Source organism: Pagrus major, chromosome 5, assembly GCF_040436345.1.
Source record: "Pagrus major chromosome 5, Pma_NU_1.0".
In the NCBI taxonomy this organism is placed as follows: Eukaryota; Metazoa; Chordata; class Actinopteri; order Spariformes; family Sparidae; genus Pagrus; species Pagrus major.
In genome coordinates, this window is record NC_133219.1 from 8,285,910 (window position 1) to 8,304,991 (window position 19,082).

Consider the following 19,082-nt stretch of genomic DNA (forward strand, 5'->3'; position numbering starts at 1 on the left):
GCTCTCCCCATTCATAGCTGGAAGTTTGCCCCAGCCATAGTTGTATGTTTATCAGTTTATTGATAAAATGGTCACAGAAGATAGCGATATCACTGCATACCCTATATAAAGTAAAACTATTTCACTCAACCATTTTTCTTCTTTAAGGGAGGTGATCAGACCAGATGTTATGGAGGAGGTCATAGTATCTTGTGTCATTAAACATCTAAGCCTGGTGGATGCCCTTCAATCGCTCGTCAACTACCAATACCGCGAGGATCACGCAGAGGAGTATGACCTGGTCTGTAAGATCATGGTTGAGACCTTCAAGAAGATCAATGCAATGCAGCGTCAGCTGCAGGTGAGCTTCTGCTACAAGGAACTAATACAGTATGCTTTAATTTATGTTTGCTTGCTGTTAGTGGTAAACACACCGTAAACACTTTGCACTACATCGGTCATTTTGTCAGTTTTTAATTAGGCTATTCAAGAAAGTTCTACTTAAGATAGTTTAATTAATTACGTTCTGTTAACTGCAGGGACTTAGATTGATGGTAGGTAGATTAGATTGATGAATTACTTCTACTGTGTTATTCTAAGATTTATTAATTTGCTGCCCGGAAATTGGCTTATTTACACTACCTTATTATATTTCTAATTACCGGTATGCTTCTGATATGTCAACATATTTGGAGAGATATTGTTTATCTAAATACAACCTGGAAACATGAGAGTAATATTAAAATCAACAGAATCATCTATCAATTTTTCTTATCAGTATCTGCATTGAGAAGCCCGTAAATATTGATATCGGCAAAATAAATCCATATGGTGCATCACTAAAATCAGACTACCAACCTTAAGAGAAGAAAGAAATGTAATTCTGACTGTGTGTCGGATTACCTCCTGTGTTGCTTTCAGAGTGTCGCAGAATTGGAGCAGAAGTGGCAGAATGAGGTAGAGGAGGCCCATCAGGGAAAACTGGAGAACAACACTCCTTTCTTCCACGACTACCATTTTTTTGAGGTACTCTGCGCCACACATATATTTTACAAGTTTTCCTCTAGAGATGATATCATTACAACTGCCATTTGCTTTGATATTCATAATTGTTTTCTTTTTTGTTGCACTAGAACAAAATTAAGGAGCTGGAACTACTTTGCTCACTCAAGGAGGTCCCCCTCGATTTTAGTGATTTGGAAAATGTTGTCCTTGCACTGAGGCAAGTAATTAATTAAAAATCATCCCAGTTCTTGGAACAGATGACATTACCTCAGCTGTCACAGTTCAGTTCGTGCAGTAACATTATGTATCTGCACCGACAGGGAGAAGTTCTTTCAGGAGGTAAACACCATGCACCTCAGAAGTATCACCTCACTGGCCAAAACGAAGGCTCTGGTGAAGAGTCTGATGAACCGCACTGAGCTGCTGCTCCATGTTACCATCGCTCCACATTGTAGAAGCTTAACCACAACACCGGCTGGTACACCAGGTCCAGGTACATATCATCTTTCTTATGTCATTGTTTAGTTGCCAAGTGAAACCTTATCAGAGATTTTTTTCCTTCAGCACTCACAGTATTTAAATGTCAATGAGCTGTTGTTCTTATTAGGCACAATTATGTACCTTACACAGGAGTCTGAATTTAATGAATACAACTTTAAATCTACAACTGAACTTAATACTGTGTTTTTACTTGTACCTATCTTATAAAATATAAAATATAGATTAACCTGATTCACTCTCATAACTGTATTCATGCATAAAACCTACCTCTTCATGGGACCACATTTATACTAAGCACTTTTATTCTTACCTCGCTTTACTCAGAAAAAGATCATTTGTCCAAAAATCAGTTGAAAGTCTTAAAGTCTCTAATAGTCCTAAACTATTTTAATACTTTAAAAGGTCTTAAAATGATCAGACTTAAGTGTTTGATACCTGTAGACACCCTGATAATTCCTACAAGATTGTTTAAGACAAAATGACTGTGAGTTTGATTCTCATCAAATTGTTCTTTATTTTGTTCGCACTAGCCTCTAAGTCGGTGTCGGATGCCAAGACAGTGATCCCCATGGTGAAGCAGCCAGTGTTCCTACGCAGCATGTCTGCACCCTCTGACTTGGAGATGATCGCTAATCAGGACTTAGAGTTTACACACGCGCCCCAAAGGTATTTGTTTGTTTTTGTTTGACAGGTTTGTTTTTCGAGAATCATTTAAGTGACCTGTGGATGAATTTATTTACTTGTTATTATGCACTTGTTGTTTTACCTTTAGGAGGCGGCACCACCCGACGAGTCATCGTAGCAGCTCATTCACCCTGCTGCAGTCGCTGGCCATAGAGGACAGCCGTGACAAACCAACATACAGTGTGCTGCTTGGACAGCTCTTCGCCTTTATCGGAACAACACCGGATCAGGCAGTAAGTCTCTTACTCATCACTCATTCCTTTTCTTATTGGCTTACTTGTTGCCATGGCTGCATGAGAATCATTTGGTGCATTCTGGTCTGACATTGAGGTCTTTAATACCGGTAATTTCTGTAGGTGTCAAGCAGCAGTTTCCTGTCCGCCGCACAGACACGTTGGAGACGAGGCAGCACACGGAAACAGGCACTTGTTCATATGAGGGAGTTGCTCACTGCTGCTGTCAGAGTTGGTGGCGTCACCCACCTGGTGGGGCCTGTCACTATGGTGCTGCAAGGTGGCCCGAGGTAAGAGAAGAGGGCTGTAAACACTAGTAACAATCCCACCCTATTCGACAAAGATGAACCTCTACACATCTGTGTTTGTGTGCAGGATTGAGGAGCTGACCTGCGGTGGGATGGTGGAGCAGGTGCAGGAGGCCTTCGGGGAGACCATGACGTCTGTAGTGTCACTATGTGCTCGCTACCCCATTGCTTGTGCCAACAGTATTGGCCTGCTTTGCACAATCCCGTACACCAGGCAAGGGAATTCATCTGTATCTCTCTCTTGATTTTACTGATTTTATGTCCATACCCTCAGATGCCTTACCCTCATTTTTCATCTGTTAATGACAGGAGTGAGGAGCAGTGCCTAGTTCGGAGTGGTCTGGTCCAGCTCATGGACAGTCTGTGTAGCTTAAGTGGTCAGAGGGAATGCAGCTCAAACGAGAAGCAGACCAAAAAGCAGAAGGTGGCCACCATGGCCTGGGCTGCTTTCCAGGTGCTGGCTAATCGCTGCATTGAGTGGGAGAAGGTGGAAGGTATGCTACGCTTACAGCCTGTTACTCTGATCATCTGTGAACAGCTATCAAGTTCAATATATTTGTGTTGATCCAGAAAAGCTAGTCATATAATGAGGCAGGAGAGAAGAACTTGTTTCAAAGTGCACATTAAGAACGGTCAGAGGAAATGGTTCACTCTACCAATTAGTATATAGCAATGATAGGTAAGTGATCATTGTTTTTTCTCTTAAAGGTGGGTCTACAGATGCAGTGCACTCTGGTCTGGCACGGCAGGTGTCCAGCCTGTTGACCAATCACCTGGCCAGAGCCACAGAGTGCTGTGGGAACCAGGCAGCTGGTAACGATGCCTTACAGGATGTGCTCAGTCTGCTCAATGACCTTTCCAGGTAAAATTTTATGCCATGTTTGTATATCATTATGTATTTCTATTTGTGTGTGTGTATTTATGCTCCTTTTTCCTTTCCTATTCCAGGAGCCACATTGGTAAAGCTATCCTGAGCCAGCCAGCTTGTGTTTCTAAGCTCTTGTCTCTGCTGCTTGACCAGAGACCTTCTCCAAAGCTGGTACTCATCATCCTACAGCTATGTCGAGCTGCTCTGCCTCTCATGAGTGTGGAGGACTGTGGTAACGTGGCCCTGCCCTCGTGGAGCTACTCTATTAACACGCTAGACGCTGAACAACAAGATGCTAATGACCCTGCCTCACGTATTGCTTCCTTGCTGCTGGCAAAGCTGGCAGACTATGTTGTACCAGGTTGGTCTCTTTTATCAAGGAGCACTAAGGAAAATTAAATCATTTTCTCTTGCCAATTCTTAATATTTACAATATTCCCTCTTTACCAGGCTGTCAGACCCTGCTTTCCCCCAGCTCCTCTGAGCCAGACACTTGCCTGTCCCGTGCCAGTTCCAAAGGAGCTCTGAAGTCTGATGATGTTGGGGAGGAGGGTGAGGCAGTCGATGGCAAGCTGTCAATCTTCATCCACAAGAGAGAGGACCAGTCATCTCATGAAGTTCTACAACCACTTCTCAGGTGAGGTTGTCAGTCATATCTTTGTTTTTATTTCACATTTGCGTGCTTACTCTGGAATTTTATGACACGATTGTTCTTCCATCCAATCCAAAATGCAGCAGCTCAGAGGGACGTCCTTTTCGGCTTGGCACTGGCGCAAACATGGAAAAGGTGGTAAAGATGGACAGAGACATGACAAAGGTACAAAAAGAGTATTACGGAAAGAAAACCCACATTCACTCTTATTTTTAAAGCATATACTCACAATATGAAAACTAATGTTTCTGTAGAATTATTCCAACTTACCTCTGCTGTCCTATTTTCCCCAGAGCGGTAGCTGTGAGGTGATCACAGAAGAGGCAGCTGCTGCCCTGAGGAAGGCCAACAAGTGGGCTCAGTCAGGTCTGATAGTGAGTGTTGGCCCACCTGTGGAGGCTCTAGCCCAGGAGACTGCTGGAGGCATCACCACTGGCGACAAGAAGAAAACTGCTCAGACCGCTGTTTGTAGGGACAGGAATGCTGATCTAGCCAGGTGAGAAAACAAGAATAAGCATAGAACTGCGATTACCAGATTTGTTCATTCCCACTTTTCTGTTAACATGATTTTATGAGAATGTTTTTCTCTTTCAAACTATGATAGACTTGTTCTGACTTTTAAATTTGCCTTGAACAGGTCGGACCCTGTCAGGCCATTCATCAGTGGCCATGTTGCCAACAGTATGGCCGCTGAGGTTATCGCTCTGCTGCACAGCCTGCTCACTGCCCCCGAGTCCAACACCGCTCAGATCTGGACCAGCACTGCTGAAAAAGTATACAACTATCATGTGTCTGACTTTATTGTAATGTTTATGCTCATTAACGGAAACTAATTACTTTTTAGGTTGTTGACCATTAAAATAATTGATAGTGAGAATATCTCTCAAGACTTAGAAGGCTGTGATTCTATATGATGCTTTTTCTATTATAGCTAATGCTTTCTCCTGTGGATTTTGTGGTAGGTTCTCTCCCGGGCCCTGATGTTCATCCCTCAGCTGGGGAAGTATGCTGAGAGTATTCTGGAGAATGGGAGCAGCAGTGGCAGGAAACTGGCTAAGCTGCAGGCCATCGGCAGACAAGCTGTTGCTGCGCTCTGTGCCCTCGGTGGCTTCAAAGAAACTATTAAGATTGGCTCTGAGGTCCAGGTTAGTTATTGGAGAAGCATCAATGAAAATGCTGTACTTTTGCATTCAATTGCAATTCCTGCTGTAATTTATATCCTACTCAAAAGTATTTAAACATGTCACCACCTATTCTCTCGTTAGCTTTAAATGTTAATTGCTGGCATATTTCTTGTTACTCACTTCCTCTGCAGGTGGTGGGTAAAGGAGTGCTGGGTAGTGTGGGCATAGTTATGTCCATCAATGAGCAGGAGGGCATCGCTACAGTCAAATTCCCTTCTTGCGAGTACAGGAGAGCTTGTAAAGCTTCAGACATCCTGACAGTACCTATATCACGCCTCTGCACACCCAGATCTGAGGTATAACTTTCAGAGTTAAAAACAACACAGTCCTTATTTCTATCGACAATATCAACTTGAATCTCATTCGTGTCTTCACCCTCAACAGGCTCTCCCCCTCTATAAGCTCTCAATCACAGAAAAGGTGGTCCAAGCAGTGCAGTCCATGCTTCTGCCACAGGAGGGCAGTCTCTCCATTCACACGTCTTTACCAGCTACAGGAGATGGCTCCAGCCCGGTAATGGCTGCAGTACGCTTGCTGGCAGAAATCAGAACCAGGTCAGCAGACATTCTTGTAAATGTACACTTCTGCTTCCAAAAGGTTCACTCTTTCTTTTAACCATATCCATTTTAGATTGAAAAGTGTTGTTTGAAATCTGCTGTATGTGGGCACTAAAAATCCCTGATTATGTGACGTAATGGAAGTTAGACATCAAAATCAGAGACTGGACAGAAATTATAAGGTTATTAATGGTTTCAGGGCATGCCTGGTGATGGCGCAGCTCCTGGAGGATAGCTCCTTTTGTGAGGAGTTCATCCAGCAGTGTCCAGCTGCTGTAGAGGTTCTAAACCTGGTTGCACAGGAATGCAGCCCTGGTGAGCATACAAAACATTTCAGCACCCAACCTTTTATTTATAGTATAATGCATTTGGTCTGTAACGAATCCTTCGCTGTTGTGAGTCATATCACAAGTTATGTCACCCCTTGCAGGGGAGCGTCTTGGCATGGTTGAAGCTCAATGTGAAAGAGTAAGGATGTTGTACCGGGACTGCGCTCGGCCTCCTCCTCCACCACTGCAGACAGACAGACGCCAGGTAGGAGTTACCAAAGTTAGAATATAGTTTTTAGTAATAGTTTTTTTTACTTTTAATTTTGAGTACGCCTCTCATGTTTACGTACATGTGGACAAGAAAGCCTAACTTCAAATGTTGATCAGAAACCCTGAAAAAGTTTTAATTGACAGAAGGCAAGATAATTAGTGTAGAAAATTCATACATTGCTGCAAGCCTAAACTCATAATGCACTCAAAAATCTTCAAAGACTTTTTGAGAAGTTAAGCAGTCAGATTGGTTGGCCCACTTATCTTCTTATCCCTTTGATGTTCTTGTCTCAGCCCAAGGAGATCACTTGGTGTCCATCAAGAGTGTTCCCTCCGGTCCGTGCCTGCATGTTCTCATCCCGTCTGACCTCTGTCACTTTCCTGGCTGATCCGAGTGCTGGAGGAGGGCTGCCCAGAGGCACCTTCATCTACGCCACCTGTCCTGTACCAGTTCAGGTGGGCACATCACAGTGGATTGTTAATATGTGCCATCGAAGTGAAATAAAATAATGTCCTGATAGTGCAGCCTACCCATAGTCTTCCATTCACTTCTCTTTGTCCCCGTAGGCCCCGTCCTTTTACTGGGAGATAGAAATCGTCTCCTATGGAGACTCTGAGGAGGACAGCGGCCCGATTGTTTCTTTTGGTTTTGCCACTGAGGCAGAGAAGAGAGACGGAGCGTGGACCAACCCCGTTGGCACATGTCTGTTTCATAAGTATGTTCAGCTTCATATTGACTATAAGAGACTCTTTTCTCACTGCTCTGTCTCTGACTTAAGTACTGACGGCTGTACTTCTGTGTCGTATCCTTTCCTCTGTGTGTCTGTCTCCTGTTTGTGTGCATCAGTAATGGAAGGGCAGTGCATTATAATGGCTCCAGTCTGCTGCAGTGGAAGAGTGTCAGGCTAGATGTGGCTCTTCTTCCTGGTATGTACCGACTGTCTTTATTGTTGATCTAGTCAACTTAGAAATCCATACAGCAATGTACGTTATGGATTTGAGCTTCTTAAAAGTATCGTATCTGGCTGCTCTGCATTTAAAAGCTATTTTACAAGCATATCTGGCTTCCTTAAGTCAAGCTGTATCAAACATTAGCACATTTTAGTATCTAATCACCTGTTAACATCTTTACTGAGAATGTGACCTTACATTTGTATGAAACAGGCGACGTGGCTGGAATAGGCTGGGAGCGTTCTGAAGGCACTCCTCCGCCCCCTGGTCAGGCCCCTAAAGGCAGGGTTTACTTTACTTATTGTGGCCAGCGACTCAGCCCAATCCTGGAGGATGTAGCTGGGGGAATGTGGCCCCTGGTACACATTCAGAAAAAGGTGACCTTGAAACCTTTATATTTAAACTGTTGCTAAGCTATAATTTTGGTTCATAAATGATATTGAATATGTATTATACTGTGTCCCTTTCTTTGCTGCTTCAGTGACACCATTTTCCCTCATGATTAATGTACTTAATCTTTCATTTTTTTACAGAACTCAAAGATCCGTGCCAACTTTGGAAACCGGCCATTTGCATACGCAGAAGGCCAAGCACACAGAAATGCGGCCGACCTGTGTGTGGACCTTGCAGAGGAAATAAGTGCAAATTTTGAAGCACTCCCCTTTGCTATGGCCTCTGACAGTGATAATGATGCAGGTGCAAGTGTTGCCTCTGACTCTGGCTCCCATGGACCCCCTTGTCGGATTGCAGCTGTGGCAGTTGCCCAGCAACGTATGTTTCTGCCTTATACTCATCCCCTTATGTTTCTGCCTTATACTCATCAAACGTCTGTGCCTTTATTTTGTCTCTTCGATCATATTTTTTGTCGTCTGGTTGGTAACTTTAAACCTTTATTCTCTGTTTGTTTTTTGCTATTATTGCAGAGTACAACAGTGATCTGTCATGCCATTACAAAGTCGAGCTGAGCTACGAGAATCTGGTCACCTCTGGGCCTGACGCACATCCTCCTCCCATCGCAGATGATGAGAGTGATGATGAGGATGATGATGATGTTCCCAGAGTGAGTGGACTTCCACTTCTAATCTTTTAATAATGACTTCCAAATGAATTTAAAGTCTGTACTAACTTTATTTCGATGTGTGTTTGATTGTGTTAGGAGGACCACTATGCCTTGCTGGTAAAGGCCTGGGAGACCAAAGTGTTCCCCACCATTCGTAGGCGGTTCCGAAACGAGGCTGAGAGGAAATCTGGTCTGGACCAAATCAAGGGAGCTCTGCAACTTGGTAAAGAGTGAAAGAATATCATTTATACAAAACATCCAGTCCAGCGTAACACAAATTACCAAAACATAAAACACTTGAACCTATTCAGCATCATTTGATCAAGACAACGGGCCAGTAGAGGTCAGTTAAATGTTTGATAGTTTAAAATACAGGTGTCATGAGTAAGCATAAGACAGCTGAACGAGGCTCTACCATGTGTAAACATGAGAAGCAGCTCAAATGTTTCATTGTTTCAGAATATTATACCAGGTTAAAACGGATTCAGCAAAAAGCTGTAAAAGCATTTTTGTGTTTCATCATGAATGCAGCACCAGCAGGATTTAGCTTGCACTTTTTTACATTTTCTTTCAAAGCCTATGACTCACAGTCACCTTGAGTCAGAACACTGAATACAGAAGCCAAAAAATCATGTATTCAGTATCCATCAGTCATTACGTACATCCTCTGAATGTTTGCTCCACGTTTAGAATCACTCTTCTACAGTTAAAATTTTTTTTTTTCTACTGTACTGGTAATAATTTGTGTGCTAATGCAACATTCAAGGAGGTCACTGTTGATTAATAATCCTTTAACAAATTAAAACAAGGTAATTGCAGTGCTACAGTTAAGTTTGACATTCTTTCAACTGACAAAACCTGAAAGATAGGCTAAACCCTTGTGGTTAATGGGCTATGTTAAGTAAAGCTTTAAATTGTTGCACACATTTGGTTAATATAGGTTAAATGAGGACAGTTTTGACACTGTTTACCTCCATGGTGTATTTTGTGAACAGGCATGGTTGACATTGCAAGACAGACAGTGGAGTTCCTGTATGAAGAGAATGGTGGAATTCCTCGTGACCTCTACCTCCCTACCATTGAGGATATCAAGGATGAGGCCAACAAGTTCACTATTGACAAAGTTCGCAAAGGTACAGTATACACGTAAAGTTCAAATGAATTAATTTGACACTTATACTGTATATCAAACTTGTCTTTTGGCTTCTGCACATTAACCAACCTGTACGATATTTGTTTACCCGAAACAGGCTTGACTGTGGTCATCCGCTGTCCGGACAGCAACAACACCAACAGCACTACAGGAGGGACAGCCCTGCCGAAGTTTGCTATCCGGGGCATGTTGAAGACCTTTGGCTTGCATGGTGTAGTGCTGGATGTAGACTCTGTAAGTACAAAACTTGGTTTGTGTGTATCTTGCCATTTCTTCCCACAAGGAAACTGGTCACAAATTGAATTAAATAGTTGTTCCAAAAAAGGAAAGGATCTACCTAGAAAGATGAATGAATCATCATGATCATCATTGTCATCATCGCCCACTCATCACTGATACAAGCTTCTGTTCTCGAGCTCTCACCCAGTCCTTGAAAAAAAATTCCAATTTGAATGTCTGTTCCAAACAACAATATTTTTTGTTGTGAGTCATTCAGATCAACCATCTTAGTCATATCCTTCATATCATTCAACAAAGTATGAGTTTCCTGTATGAAGTACAGAACTAAATACGATTTTATTTTCAATTTCCCCTAAATTACACACTGCCCAAATTTGATGTTCTTTTTCCAAAGCAGTGTAGTGATCGATTTTTCTTTTTTAAGTGGAGGCACAGTAAACATAAAGTAAAGCTCTTACTTTACTGCTCTATCTTTTCTTTTATAAATTAAAAATAACTAAAATATATTATTTTCATTTATCAAACATCTTCAGTAGAGATATAATATCAGTTTCCTGCAAATTATCTTTGTCAACCCCATATTTACAAAACATACATATTCATTATTTGACGCCCATTTTGTTGTGTATAAAATTGAAATATTTCTTTGGCTTGCCTGATATTAAACACATTTATTTACCTTTCCAACTCCAATAGCCGACCTTCCTTCCATACCAGCCTTCCATCAAACTTCACAGGGTTCTCAGGAAATACCTAATGGTATTGGTGTGATACCACCTTTGCTCCTTGGGTACCTCCCCTGGTCCAAACCCTAGCCACTTCTTGATTTTATTTTGCCATTAACTCCTTCCGATCCACGGACTCTCAGATTGCTGATGTGCCATACACAATATCCATGTGCTCATCAACACTTGTATGCCTTTGTTACCTTCAACTCGTCCAGGTGAATGAGCTGGTTCAGGTGGAGACCTACCTTCGCAGTGAGGGGGTGCTGGTGAGGTATTGGTACCCCATTGAGATGCTGGAGCGCCCGCCTGCTGGATCTCGACGCACTGCAGCTAATGGCTTAGTCTCACTAGACAGTAGCAACATTCAGATTCACAGGTAATGTATGAACTAAATGAGGGGTGTGAATAATGTAAATGCTTCCTGCAGCAGAACTCAAAATAAAATGTGTTTAACTGCTTTGCTGTAGGGAACTGCTTCGATGTGAGAGTGCGCTGGCTCGGTTATACTGTCGTATGGCCTTGCTCAACATCTTCGCTCCCAAGAGCCCCCACACCTTCACTCGTCTGTTCCACATACCTGCTATCCGTGACATCACCTTGGAACACCTGCAGCTGCTGTCTAATCAGCTGCTGGCTCCACCCCTACCTGGTGAGTAGTAATCTCTCGTGAATAGTCCCTCATTGCAATGTTAATGACTTTTTGTGTTTTGACTGACTGCTCTGATGTTGTTCTTCCTGCAGATGGCACTATTAGCTCTAGTTCTATCCTACTGGCCCAGTCAGTGCTTCACAACCTTCAGGGTCAGAGCTGCTCCCCCTCAGAACTGTTCTACCAGGGCAATGTTCAGCCCATCCGGGAGTGGCTGACAGTGGCCATCACCCGTGCCTTGCATCAAGGAGAGGAAAGCCTGCTGGAGCTCACAAAGCAGATCTGCTGTTTCCTGCAGGTCAGCGCAGTGCTTGACTTAATACACTTGTCAGTTATACCTATCCAGTTTGTAAATTTGCTAATCTCTTATTATTCTATTCTCTTTGATAGAATGCACCAGAGCAGTTTACATCGGAGGAGTTTCCTGTCACGGAGTCAAAGGTTAGCATGGATGTCAGCTTTCCAGGCGCTGCATTTGTGATTGTATCCTGCAAGGAGAGCCAGCTCGGCTGCCGCAAAGAGTGAGTTCCTCAGAAGTTTTCCCAGATAGAATTTCTAAGCATCCTTTCCTGGTAAATTTTTTTAATTCTCTCCCATCTTTTCCACTTCATTAGCTCCAGCCTCTACAAAGCTCCCTGGGCTCGAGTCATGGTGTATGGATTGGGTCACAAAGTGCGTAGAAATGGACAGCTGAATCTGATGGAGGCGGTGTGCTATCCGCTGGATGCCTCACCTACCAACACAGGCCTTACTCCCCCTCCCACAACAAACCAATACCCCTCTGTTATCATCCCCACTGATAAGGTGCACATCAAGCTGGGTGAGTATCTGACTCCCAAAAGGAAGTTCATACGGGCTGCTTTAACCGTTTATAAATAATAATCTGTTACGGGATAAGAATGGAATTAAATATCCCATTGTATTGATTGTAGGGGTGTCTCCCCCTCCTGGGGCTGTACTGGTGCTGCACTCCTTGCCACTGGAGTTTCCTCTTGCCATGGCATTTGCTGAACAGCTGTTGACGTGGAAGCTGGGAGAGAGCAGTGATCGATCAGAGGATGAGCTGGACACAGTGCCCTCGTCTGTGTTGCTGCAGGTGGTAGAACTACTAGGTAGGTAGAACAATGAGCCTTATCTATTCAGCTAAAATCAAAATCCTTTTCCACAATCACCCAACAGGTAAAAAAGTGACAGTAGTTTTCAAATTTTAAAACTCTTCTTGACATTTAGTTCCTGATTTTGTTGTTTGATCTTTGGATATTATTCAAGCCTAAGTTGGTGTATTTTCTAGGTTAAAAACGAAAGAAGTAAAGATGTAGAGATATACTGTATAAGCTACGTCGATGTGGGAACTCCACACCACTTAGATAGAACCGTATACTTACAAGGTCAAAAAATGTCAGTCTCTTAAAATGTATAGCGCTGATGAGCTAGCTAAACCCACATATAGCTTATTCTTCACCACTCTCTCAATAAATCATAGAATAACTTTGAAAGCTTGCAAGTTAAAACATAAAGAAGAAAACAGATTTTCCAAAATCACAACTTTCAGCTTTTTCCACTTCATTGTTGTTATTGTTTTAGGTGGTTTGCTTTGGACCACTGATCTGGCTCCCTCCATCAAAGAGCTCATCTTTCACTTGCTGGCTGAGCTTTTGCGGAAGATCCACCACTTGGAGCAGCGTAAGAGCCCTGCTGGTCTCTCCAGCTCCATTGCTCTGCTGCTGAACCCCTGCCTCGCGGTGCTCATGGCTCTGCAGACAGAGCTCAGAAAGCTCTACGACCGGGAGACTCAGGGGTGGACAGCTGCAGGAGCCGGAGCAGGAGGGTCTTCATCTGGAGGCATTGCGTTGGCTCTGGGGGCCGAGCAGAGCCGCTTCTCCACCTATTTCCACGCTCTGATGGAAGTGTGTCTCGCTGTGGCAGAGGTGACTCTTCCCCTCAATGTTGGCGGCTCTTCAGTGGGAGCCCTATCCTCCACCAGTGCCCCTAACCTTAGTGACTCCTCTTCATCTTCGTCATCGTCCCCAGGGCAGACGCCACAAAGCCCCAGTCTGCTATCTAAACGTAAGAAGGTGAAGATGAAGCGTGAGAGAGCAGCGGCTGCAGTGGCAGCAGCGGTCTCTGGGAAAAGAGGAAGTGGAGGTGCACGGTTGTCAGAGAGCGACAGTGCCCTGCTCAACATGGCAGGTAGCAAACCTGAGGACATGCTGTGGTTCCACCGCTGCCTCACTCTCCTGATGATTCTACGACATCTGGCCAATAAGGACCCACAGGGCTTAAGTGTGACCAGCGATGCAGTAACAGATGCCTGCCAGGCCTTGGTGGGCCCCACTGCCCACAGTCGCCTGCTGGTGCTCTCAGGAATCCCCACGCACCTGGAGGAGGCTGTGGTTCGAAACGCAATCCGCAGGGCTTGCAATGCACATGGGGGGCTCTTCAAGGATGAAGTCTTCATCCCTCTGCAGGAAGAGGACCCCAAGAAGCCCAAAACTGGAGCTGGGGTTTCTAGCCCTCAAGATGGCAAAGCGGGCCCTGACCCTGACCGCCCCTTCCCCAACAACGGAGGTCCTGAGAGTCCTGACAGCTCCAGCAGCGTGACTCCGGCTATGAGTGTGAGCGCTTCAGCTTCCACCAGTCAGACATCGATCTGCAGCTCTTCTCAGGGAGTCTCCCGCACTGCCAGTGAACTTTCTGTCGATCAGGAGCTGTTGGCCGTTCCACCTCTCACCCCTGCTGCTGCAGCTTCGGCTGTTACATACCCTCAGCAGGGCCCCCAAGACCCCCAGACTGTTTCTAGTCAGGAGAGTCTAGATACCTCCCTGTGTAGCACAGGAAGTTTGGGGAGTCTCGGCAGCTTGGGGGAGCCTCTCGACAGTGCAGAAACACCGTCGGTGTCAGACGGGGGCTCAATGAACACGGTCACCTCACTGGAGAGCAACGCAGTCATGACCAGGCCCATCAAGGGTTATGCTGTCATTGAGGTGGGTTGATGAAGAGCACTGTTATAGATCTATGCTGTTTAATTTCATTTTGTTCTAAAAAATAATAATAATGTCTGTCTTTTTTTAATTATAGGTTCGTTCTCGGGCCAAAGTAGAAAAAATCCGTGCCAGTCTTTTCAACAGCAGTGACCTGATTGGTTTATCCAGTCTGGAAGGTGAAGAGGAGCTAATAGAGTTGACCAATGAGGAGATCCTCACAGCCTCCAGTGTTAATCAAAGCCTGTTTGACACACAGGGGAGCTCTGCTCTTGAAGACTACTTCCTGGACAAGTCAGTCAGAGGTTGGTGTTTAACTCTAGCTAGATATTTTCTGCTTTTACACAGTGACATTTGCTCTGCCAGTATAAAATCTTATCTCTGTGTTTAAAGGTGACAAGCTTGTACCCGGAGCGAGAGATGTCCTCACAGATATTTTTAAGAGCTGTGTGCACTCAGAGCAGATGCTCAGCCTCACACCAGCCAAGCCAGTTAAAGTGTCTGACATTTACCTCAGCAAGGAGCAGATCAACGCTCAGACCCCTGGAAACCTACTGCATACTTTCTTCACCAATGTCAGGCCTCCAAAGAAAGTACTTGAGGATCAGCTTACACAGGTATAAAAACACAATTGGCAGGGAATGTTAAAAAATGCTGTAATTAACTTATATTTTATATATATATATATATATATGTGTGTGTGTGTGTGTGTGTGTATATATATACACAAATATATATATATATGTATACATATATATATATAACTTATACTGTACATTCACGTGTCAAAATAATTTGCTTGTATCAGATTCTAAGAAAATATGGCACTCCCAAGCCCAACAAGAACAAATATAGCAAAGCAGGAAAAGAACAGCACCAAGGAAAGGTTGTGAGCACCAAGAGGCCCATCACCAAACCTCCCACCAAGGAAAAGTCTGTGCTTAACAGTGTCAGGTGAGTAATGTAGCACAAGCAACGTATTTACATGTAGGTACATTTGCACATTCACACAGTAATTGAATGGAATTTGCTGCTCTCTTGTGTCTGCCAGGACTGCACTGAGTGAGAAGAAGACAGTCCTGAAGCCTAAATCTCCTGAGAAATCCAGACCTGATGAGAAAGATGTGGAGAAATCTCCTGCAAAGAAAACTGAAGGTTAGCAGAAATCACACACACACTTTGACTACTCCCATGACTGAATATATTAGTTGGCTGACAGTGTTTTCAAAGGCAGACTTTTCTGCGTAATACCGTTAAATCTGTTCAGAAATTACTCAGCTCTACATGCCTTCCCTTACTTAAATTTGGGTTTATTAAAAAAACTATAAGTCGATTAGATGACAATTAGACAATCCCTGTGACAGAAAAGTTTTTTTTTTCTGCTTCTGTCTCTGTTTTACATAACTGTTGGCATGTTGTTACCATTGGTCTGACAAGGTTAGCAAAGTTAAGATATCACTTTGCACTCTTGTAACCTGTGGCTGTACTACGATGCCCTACTACCCTACAAGAATCCTGTTGTGAAACCAGGAGCTGTGAGCTGCCTCACATACTACTCTGTTTTCTTTAGTCCCAGAGGAGAAGTACCTGACACTGGAAGGCTTCCATAAATTTGCTGTCGACCGAGCCAAGCAGGACATCCGCAGTGTCTGGAGGGCAATTCTGGCTTGCGGTTATGATCTCCACTTTGAAAGGTGAGACTGGGGAGTCATGCCCCAATAGCCTGCACTCAGACTGGTGAAACTAAAATACAGTCACATGCACAAGCTCTCTGGGAACTGAACATGTTGTTCTGTTGTGACATAATGTCCTCTTCAAACTTTTATTGACTTAAGTTTTAAGAATTACACACACACACACACACACACACACACACAAAAAAAAAATACAAGGCAGGTTTTGGAAAACAGTCAATATACAGTAAATATACATAGGCAATCAAAGGTGCTTGGATTTTTACTGTATATATGTGCAAGAATAAAAATTGAAGTTCTTCCAAAAAAAAAATTGAAGATATAATATGTAGGAATTCTGCATTTAAAATGTCCAAAAAAATGACTACACCTTTGTTATATATTTTGTTGAGTTCACTCAACAAACTCACTGTCACCTAACTTTTGCTAGCATTTGCAAACCAATGATGTGTGTGTCTGTGTGTTTAAATGCTGGTCAATTCTCAGTGAATTCAGCACTCACCAGAGATTGCAATTCTCTCTCTTCTTTTCCGCTCTCTCCTCCGTAAACTTATGTGTACATTTCCCCTCCAGCTTGAGTCGCAGTCAGTATCACTGCTACAGTCAGGTTGATAAACAGGAGCGGAGATAAACTCAATTTTTAATTCCAAAAGTTCAAAGAGATCTCTGAGCTCTCAGGATCAGAGCAGAATCTGATGTGACTCCAGGTGTTTATTCTACCAGAAGGTCTGGCTCTGCAAATGTCTTTGGTTTGTTTTGATAAAAAGCCCCCTAGAGGAAGAATTTAAATTGTACGTTTAACATTAGTCAATAGGCTTCATTAGTACGACTGCTATCGTATTAATATAAGTGATTAAACATTATTGGAGGTCACCTTTTAACAGCTGCTGTGCTCTGTACTAGGTGTACGTGTATAGACACTCGTCATGCCCAGAAGGCCTGTAGGAAGTGGAGCTTGGAGTTGGACGTGGCATTGGTCCAGTACATCAACAGGCTCTGCCGTCACTTGGCTATCACACCAGCCAGACTACACCCACATGAAGTGTACCTGGACTCCAGTGATACTGCTGATCCTCGTGTGGCCTGCCTGCTCAGTAAGTAAACCACTTGTTTGTTACTGTCTAGGTAGTAAACATGACAGTTATCCTCCTTTTTCATGACATGGCTGTTTGTCTTCTATTACATGAAACTTTTTGTGTGTGCGTGTGTGTAGATGTGCCCGTGGAAAGCCTGCGCCTGCGCTTCGCTCTGCTGCAGTCCCTCAACAACACCTTGGAGAGCTTCTTTCTGCCGCTAGTGGAGCTGAGACAGACACAGACCTATCAGAACAGCATTGCAGCGCTGTTATGCGAGGCCAAAGGTGAGCAGGGTATCAGCACTGATCTAACAGGACAAGGAGACAAAGCCAACCATGACTGTATCAATGCATCGTTCTATTTTGGACTCCTAGACAAATGTCTGAACTGGGCTCAAACAATGTAAATCTAATCAGATGTTATTCTTTATACTTATCCCCTCATCTCCTGTCTCTGCTGGTTACAGGTCTAATATTTTACGACACAAAGGTCACTGTAATGAACAGAGTACTGAATGCCACAGTACAGAGGACAGCAGACCATGCTGCCCCAGAGATTACGCTTGATCCACTAGAAATTGTGGGAGGTACGCATTGCTTTCTTTTGTTTACATGTTTATTGTTTCCCATTTCATATCAACACTCTGTCAGTGTCCCTTTGCCTTTCAGGTGAGATCAGATCATCAGAGAACACATATTTCTGCCAGGCGGCACGTCAGCTGTCTTGTGTGCCGTCGTCCCAGCTCTGTGTGAAACTGGCCAGCGGAGGAGACCCGACCTATGCCTTTAACATCCGCTTCACTGGAGAGGAAGTTCATGGCACAAGTAACAATTTCGCCTACACATCGTTTTCCGTCTGCCTTGCAGTATTTTACTTGTCAAGACATTTTTTTCAAACCTAACTGTACCATTGTTGAATCTGTCTGCAGGCGGCTCCTTCAGACACTTCCTATGGCAGGTGTGCAAGGAGTTACAGAGTTCTGCTCTCTCTCTGCTGCTCCCCTGCCCCAGTGCTGCAGCCAACCGTAACAAGGTCCGGTTTCTCTGATCTGCTCTTTTCTGTTCTCACTGTGTCTTGTTTTGACACTTTTGTTCTTATAACAAGCATATTTGTCCAAGTCCACATTATCTTGCACAACAAAGTTAATCAGAGATTTTGTAATATGAACTGTTGTTTGTTTATGTTCCTCAGGGGAAGTACATCCTGACACCCTGCCCGATCAGCTATGCAGAAGAACAGTTGTTGCATTTCTTTGGTCAGCTTCTGGGCATAGCCATCCGTGCAGATGTGCCACTTCCTTTGGACCTGCTGGGCTCCTTCTGGAAGGGTCTGGTGGGCGAGTCCCTCGACCCAGAGCAGGACCTGCAGGAAGCCGATGTGCTCACCTACAACTATGTCAAGAAGTTTGAAAATGTAAGGGACCACTAAAGTGTGCCTCATGTCTTCACCTGCTAATAAGAGCTGTAACTAACAATTATTTTCATTTTTGATTGAAATGAAAAAATGAAATGATCTGCTGATTATTTTCACGATCAATCCCCAGGTCAAAAAATCATGAAAAATGCTCATCACAACTTGTCGGATTCAAAAATGACGTCTTCAGATTGCCTTTTTTGTTTAACCAACAGTAGAAAAATCCGACGAGTCTTCTTTTGCTATCATAAATGACAAAGAAGAGGAGCAAAGTCTTACATTTAAGATGCTGGAAACATATGTTGACATTTTTACAGGAAAAATTATTGAAAGGATAAATTGATCGTCAAAATAGCTTGCAACTAATTTTCTTTCAACCGTTTAATCAACTTATCATTGCAGCTCTACTGCTAACGCAACTGTTGACCTTAACATGACCTCTGTCCTGTGTCCCTGCAGGTGAGCGATGAGACAGAGCTCGAGGCCCTGTGTGCGGAGATCTCTTCCCAGCACCATTCAGGAGAAAGCCCCGACTCCCCCAGCCGGCCCTGCTGCACCTTCACCTATGTCACCATGACGGGGGAGGAGGTGGAGCTCTGTCAGGGAGGTCGCAGCCTCACTGTCAGG

The 19,082-nt window shown here is 43.8% G+C and overlaps 1 protein-coding gene across 1 annotated transcript in view; it reads left to right on the forward strand.

Annotated features, from left to right (window-relative positions):
- The window catches only part of LOC140995816 (probable E3 ubiquitin-protein ligase HECTD4), a 40,938-nt gene that overhangs the window by 17,793 nt on the left and 4,063 nt on the right, over positions 1 to 19,082 (forward strand). The window contains exons 26-73 of the mRNA XM_073465930.1: positions 148 to 340; positions 901 to 1,005; positions 1,113 to 1,205; positions 1,309 to 1,477; positions 2,016 to 2,151; positions 2,258 to 2,402; positions 2,526 to 2,692; positions 2,778 to 2,924; positions 3,020 to 3,204; positions 3,419 to 3,572; positions 3,659 to 3,939; positions 4,029 to 4,215; positions 4,314 to 4,395; positions 4,524 to 4,726; positions 4,868 to 5,003; positions 5,193 to 5,375; positions 5,546 to 5,710; positions 5,799 to 5,968; positions 6,171 to 6,286; positions 6,402 to 6,505; positions 6,805 to 6,966; positions 7,078 to 7,226; positions 7,358 to 7,437; positions 7,675 to 7,838; positions 7,995 to 8,232; positions 8,385 to 8,521; positions 8,618 to 8,744; positions 9,517 to 9,654; positions 9,772 to 9,908; positions 10,858 to 11,018; positions 11,110 to 11,291; positions 11,384 to 11,589; positions 11,682 to 11,812; positions 11,906 to 12,111; positions 12,224 to 12,403; positions 12,876 to 14,275; positions 14,370 to 14,577; positions 14,666 to 14,889; positions 15,081 to 15,226; positions 15,324 to 15,427; positions 15,843 to 15,966; positions 16,870 to 17,060; positions 17,180 to 17,326; positions 17,509 to 17,628; positions 17,711 to 17,866; positions 17,971 to 18,074; positions 18,234 to 18,455; positions 18,915 to 19,081. Coding sequence (XP_073322031.1) covers positions 148 to 340; positions 901 to 1,005; positions 1,113 to 1,205; positions 1,309 to 1,477; positions 2,016 to 2,151; positions 2,258 to 2,402; positions 2,526 to 2,692; positions 2,778 to 2,924; positions 3,020 to 3,204; positions 3,419 to 3,572; positions 3,659 to 3,939; positions 4,029 to 4,215; positions 4,314 to 4,395; positions 4,524 to 4,726; positions 4,868 to 5,003; positions 5,193 to 5,375; positions 5,546 to 5,710; positions 5,799 to 5,968; positions 6,171 to 6,286; positions 6,402 to 6,505; positions 6,805 to 6,966; positions 7,078 to 7,226; positions 7,358 to 7,437; positions 7,675 to 7,838; positions 7,995 to 8,232; positions 8,385 to 8,521; positions 8,618 to 8,744; positions 9,517 to 9,654; positions 9,772 to 9,908; positions 10,858 to 11,018; positions 11,110 to 11,291; positions 11,384 to 11,589; positions 11,682 to 11,812; positions 11,906 to 12,111; positions 12,224 to 12,403; positions 12,876 to 14,275; positions 14,370 to 14,577; positions 14,666 to 14,889; positions 15,081 to 15,226; positions 15,324 to 15,427; positions 15,843 to 15,966; positions 16,870 to 17,060; positions 17,180 to 17,326; positions 17,509 to 17,628; positions 17,711 to 17,866; positions 17,971 to 18,074; positions 18,234 to 18,455; positions 18,915 to 19,081 — 8,832 coding nt within the window. The remainder of the gene's footprint in view (positions 1 to 147; positions 341 to 900; positions 1,006 to 1,112; positions 1,206 to 1,308; positions 1,478 to 2,015; positions 2,152 to 2,257; positions 2,403 to 2,525; positions 2,693 to 2,777; positions 2,925 to 3,019; positions 3,205 to 3,418; positions 3,573 to 3,658; positions 3,940 to 4,028; positions 4,216 to 4,313; positions 4,396 to 4,523; positions 4,727 to 4,867; positions 5,004 to 5,192; positions 5,376 to 5,545; positions 5,711 to 5,798; positions 5,969 to 6,170; positions 6,287 to 6,401; positions 6,506 to 6,804; positions 6,967 to 7,077; positions 7,227 to 7,357; positions 7,438 to 7,674; positions 7,839 to 7,994; positions 8,233 to 8,384; positions 8,522 to 8,617; positions 8,745 to 9,516; positions 9,655 to 9,771; positions 9,909 to 10,857; positions 11,019 to 11,109; positions 11,292 to 11,383; positions 11,590 to 11,681; positions 11,813 to 11,905; positions 12,112 to 12,223; positions 12,404 to 12,875; positions 14,276 to 14,369; positions 14,578 to 14,665; positions 14,890 to 15,080; positions 15,227 to 15,323; positions 15,428 to 15,842; positions 15,967 to 16,869; positions 17,061 to 17,179; positions 17,327 to 17,508; positions 17,629 to 17,710; positions 17,867 to 17,970; positions 18,075 to 18,233; positions 18,456 to 18,914; position 19,082) is intronic.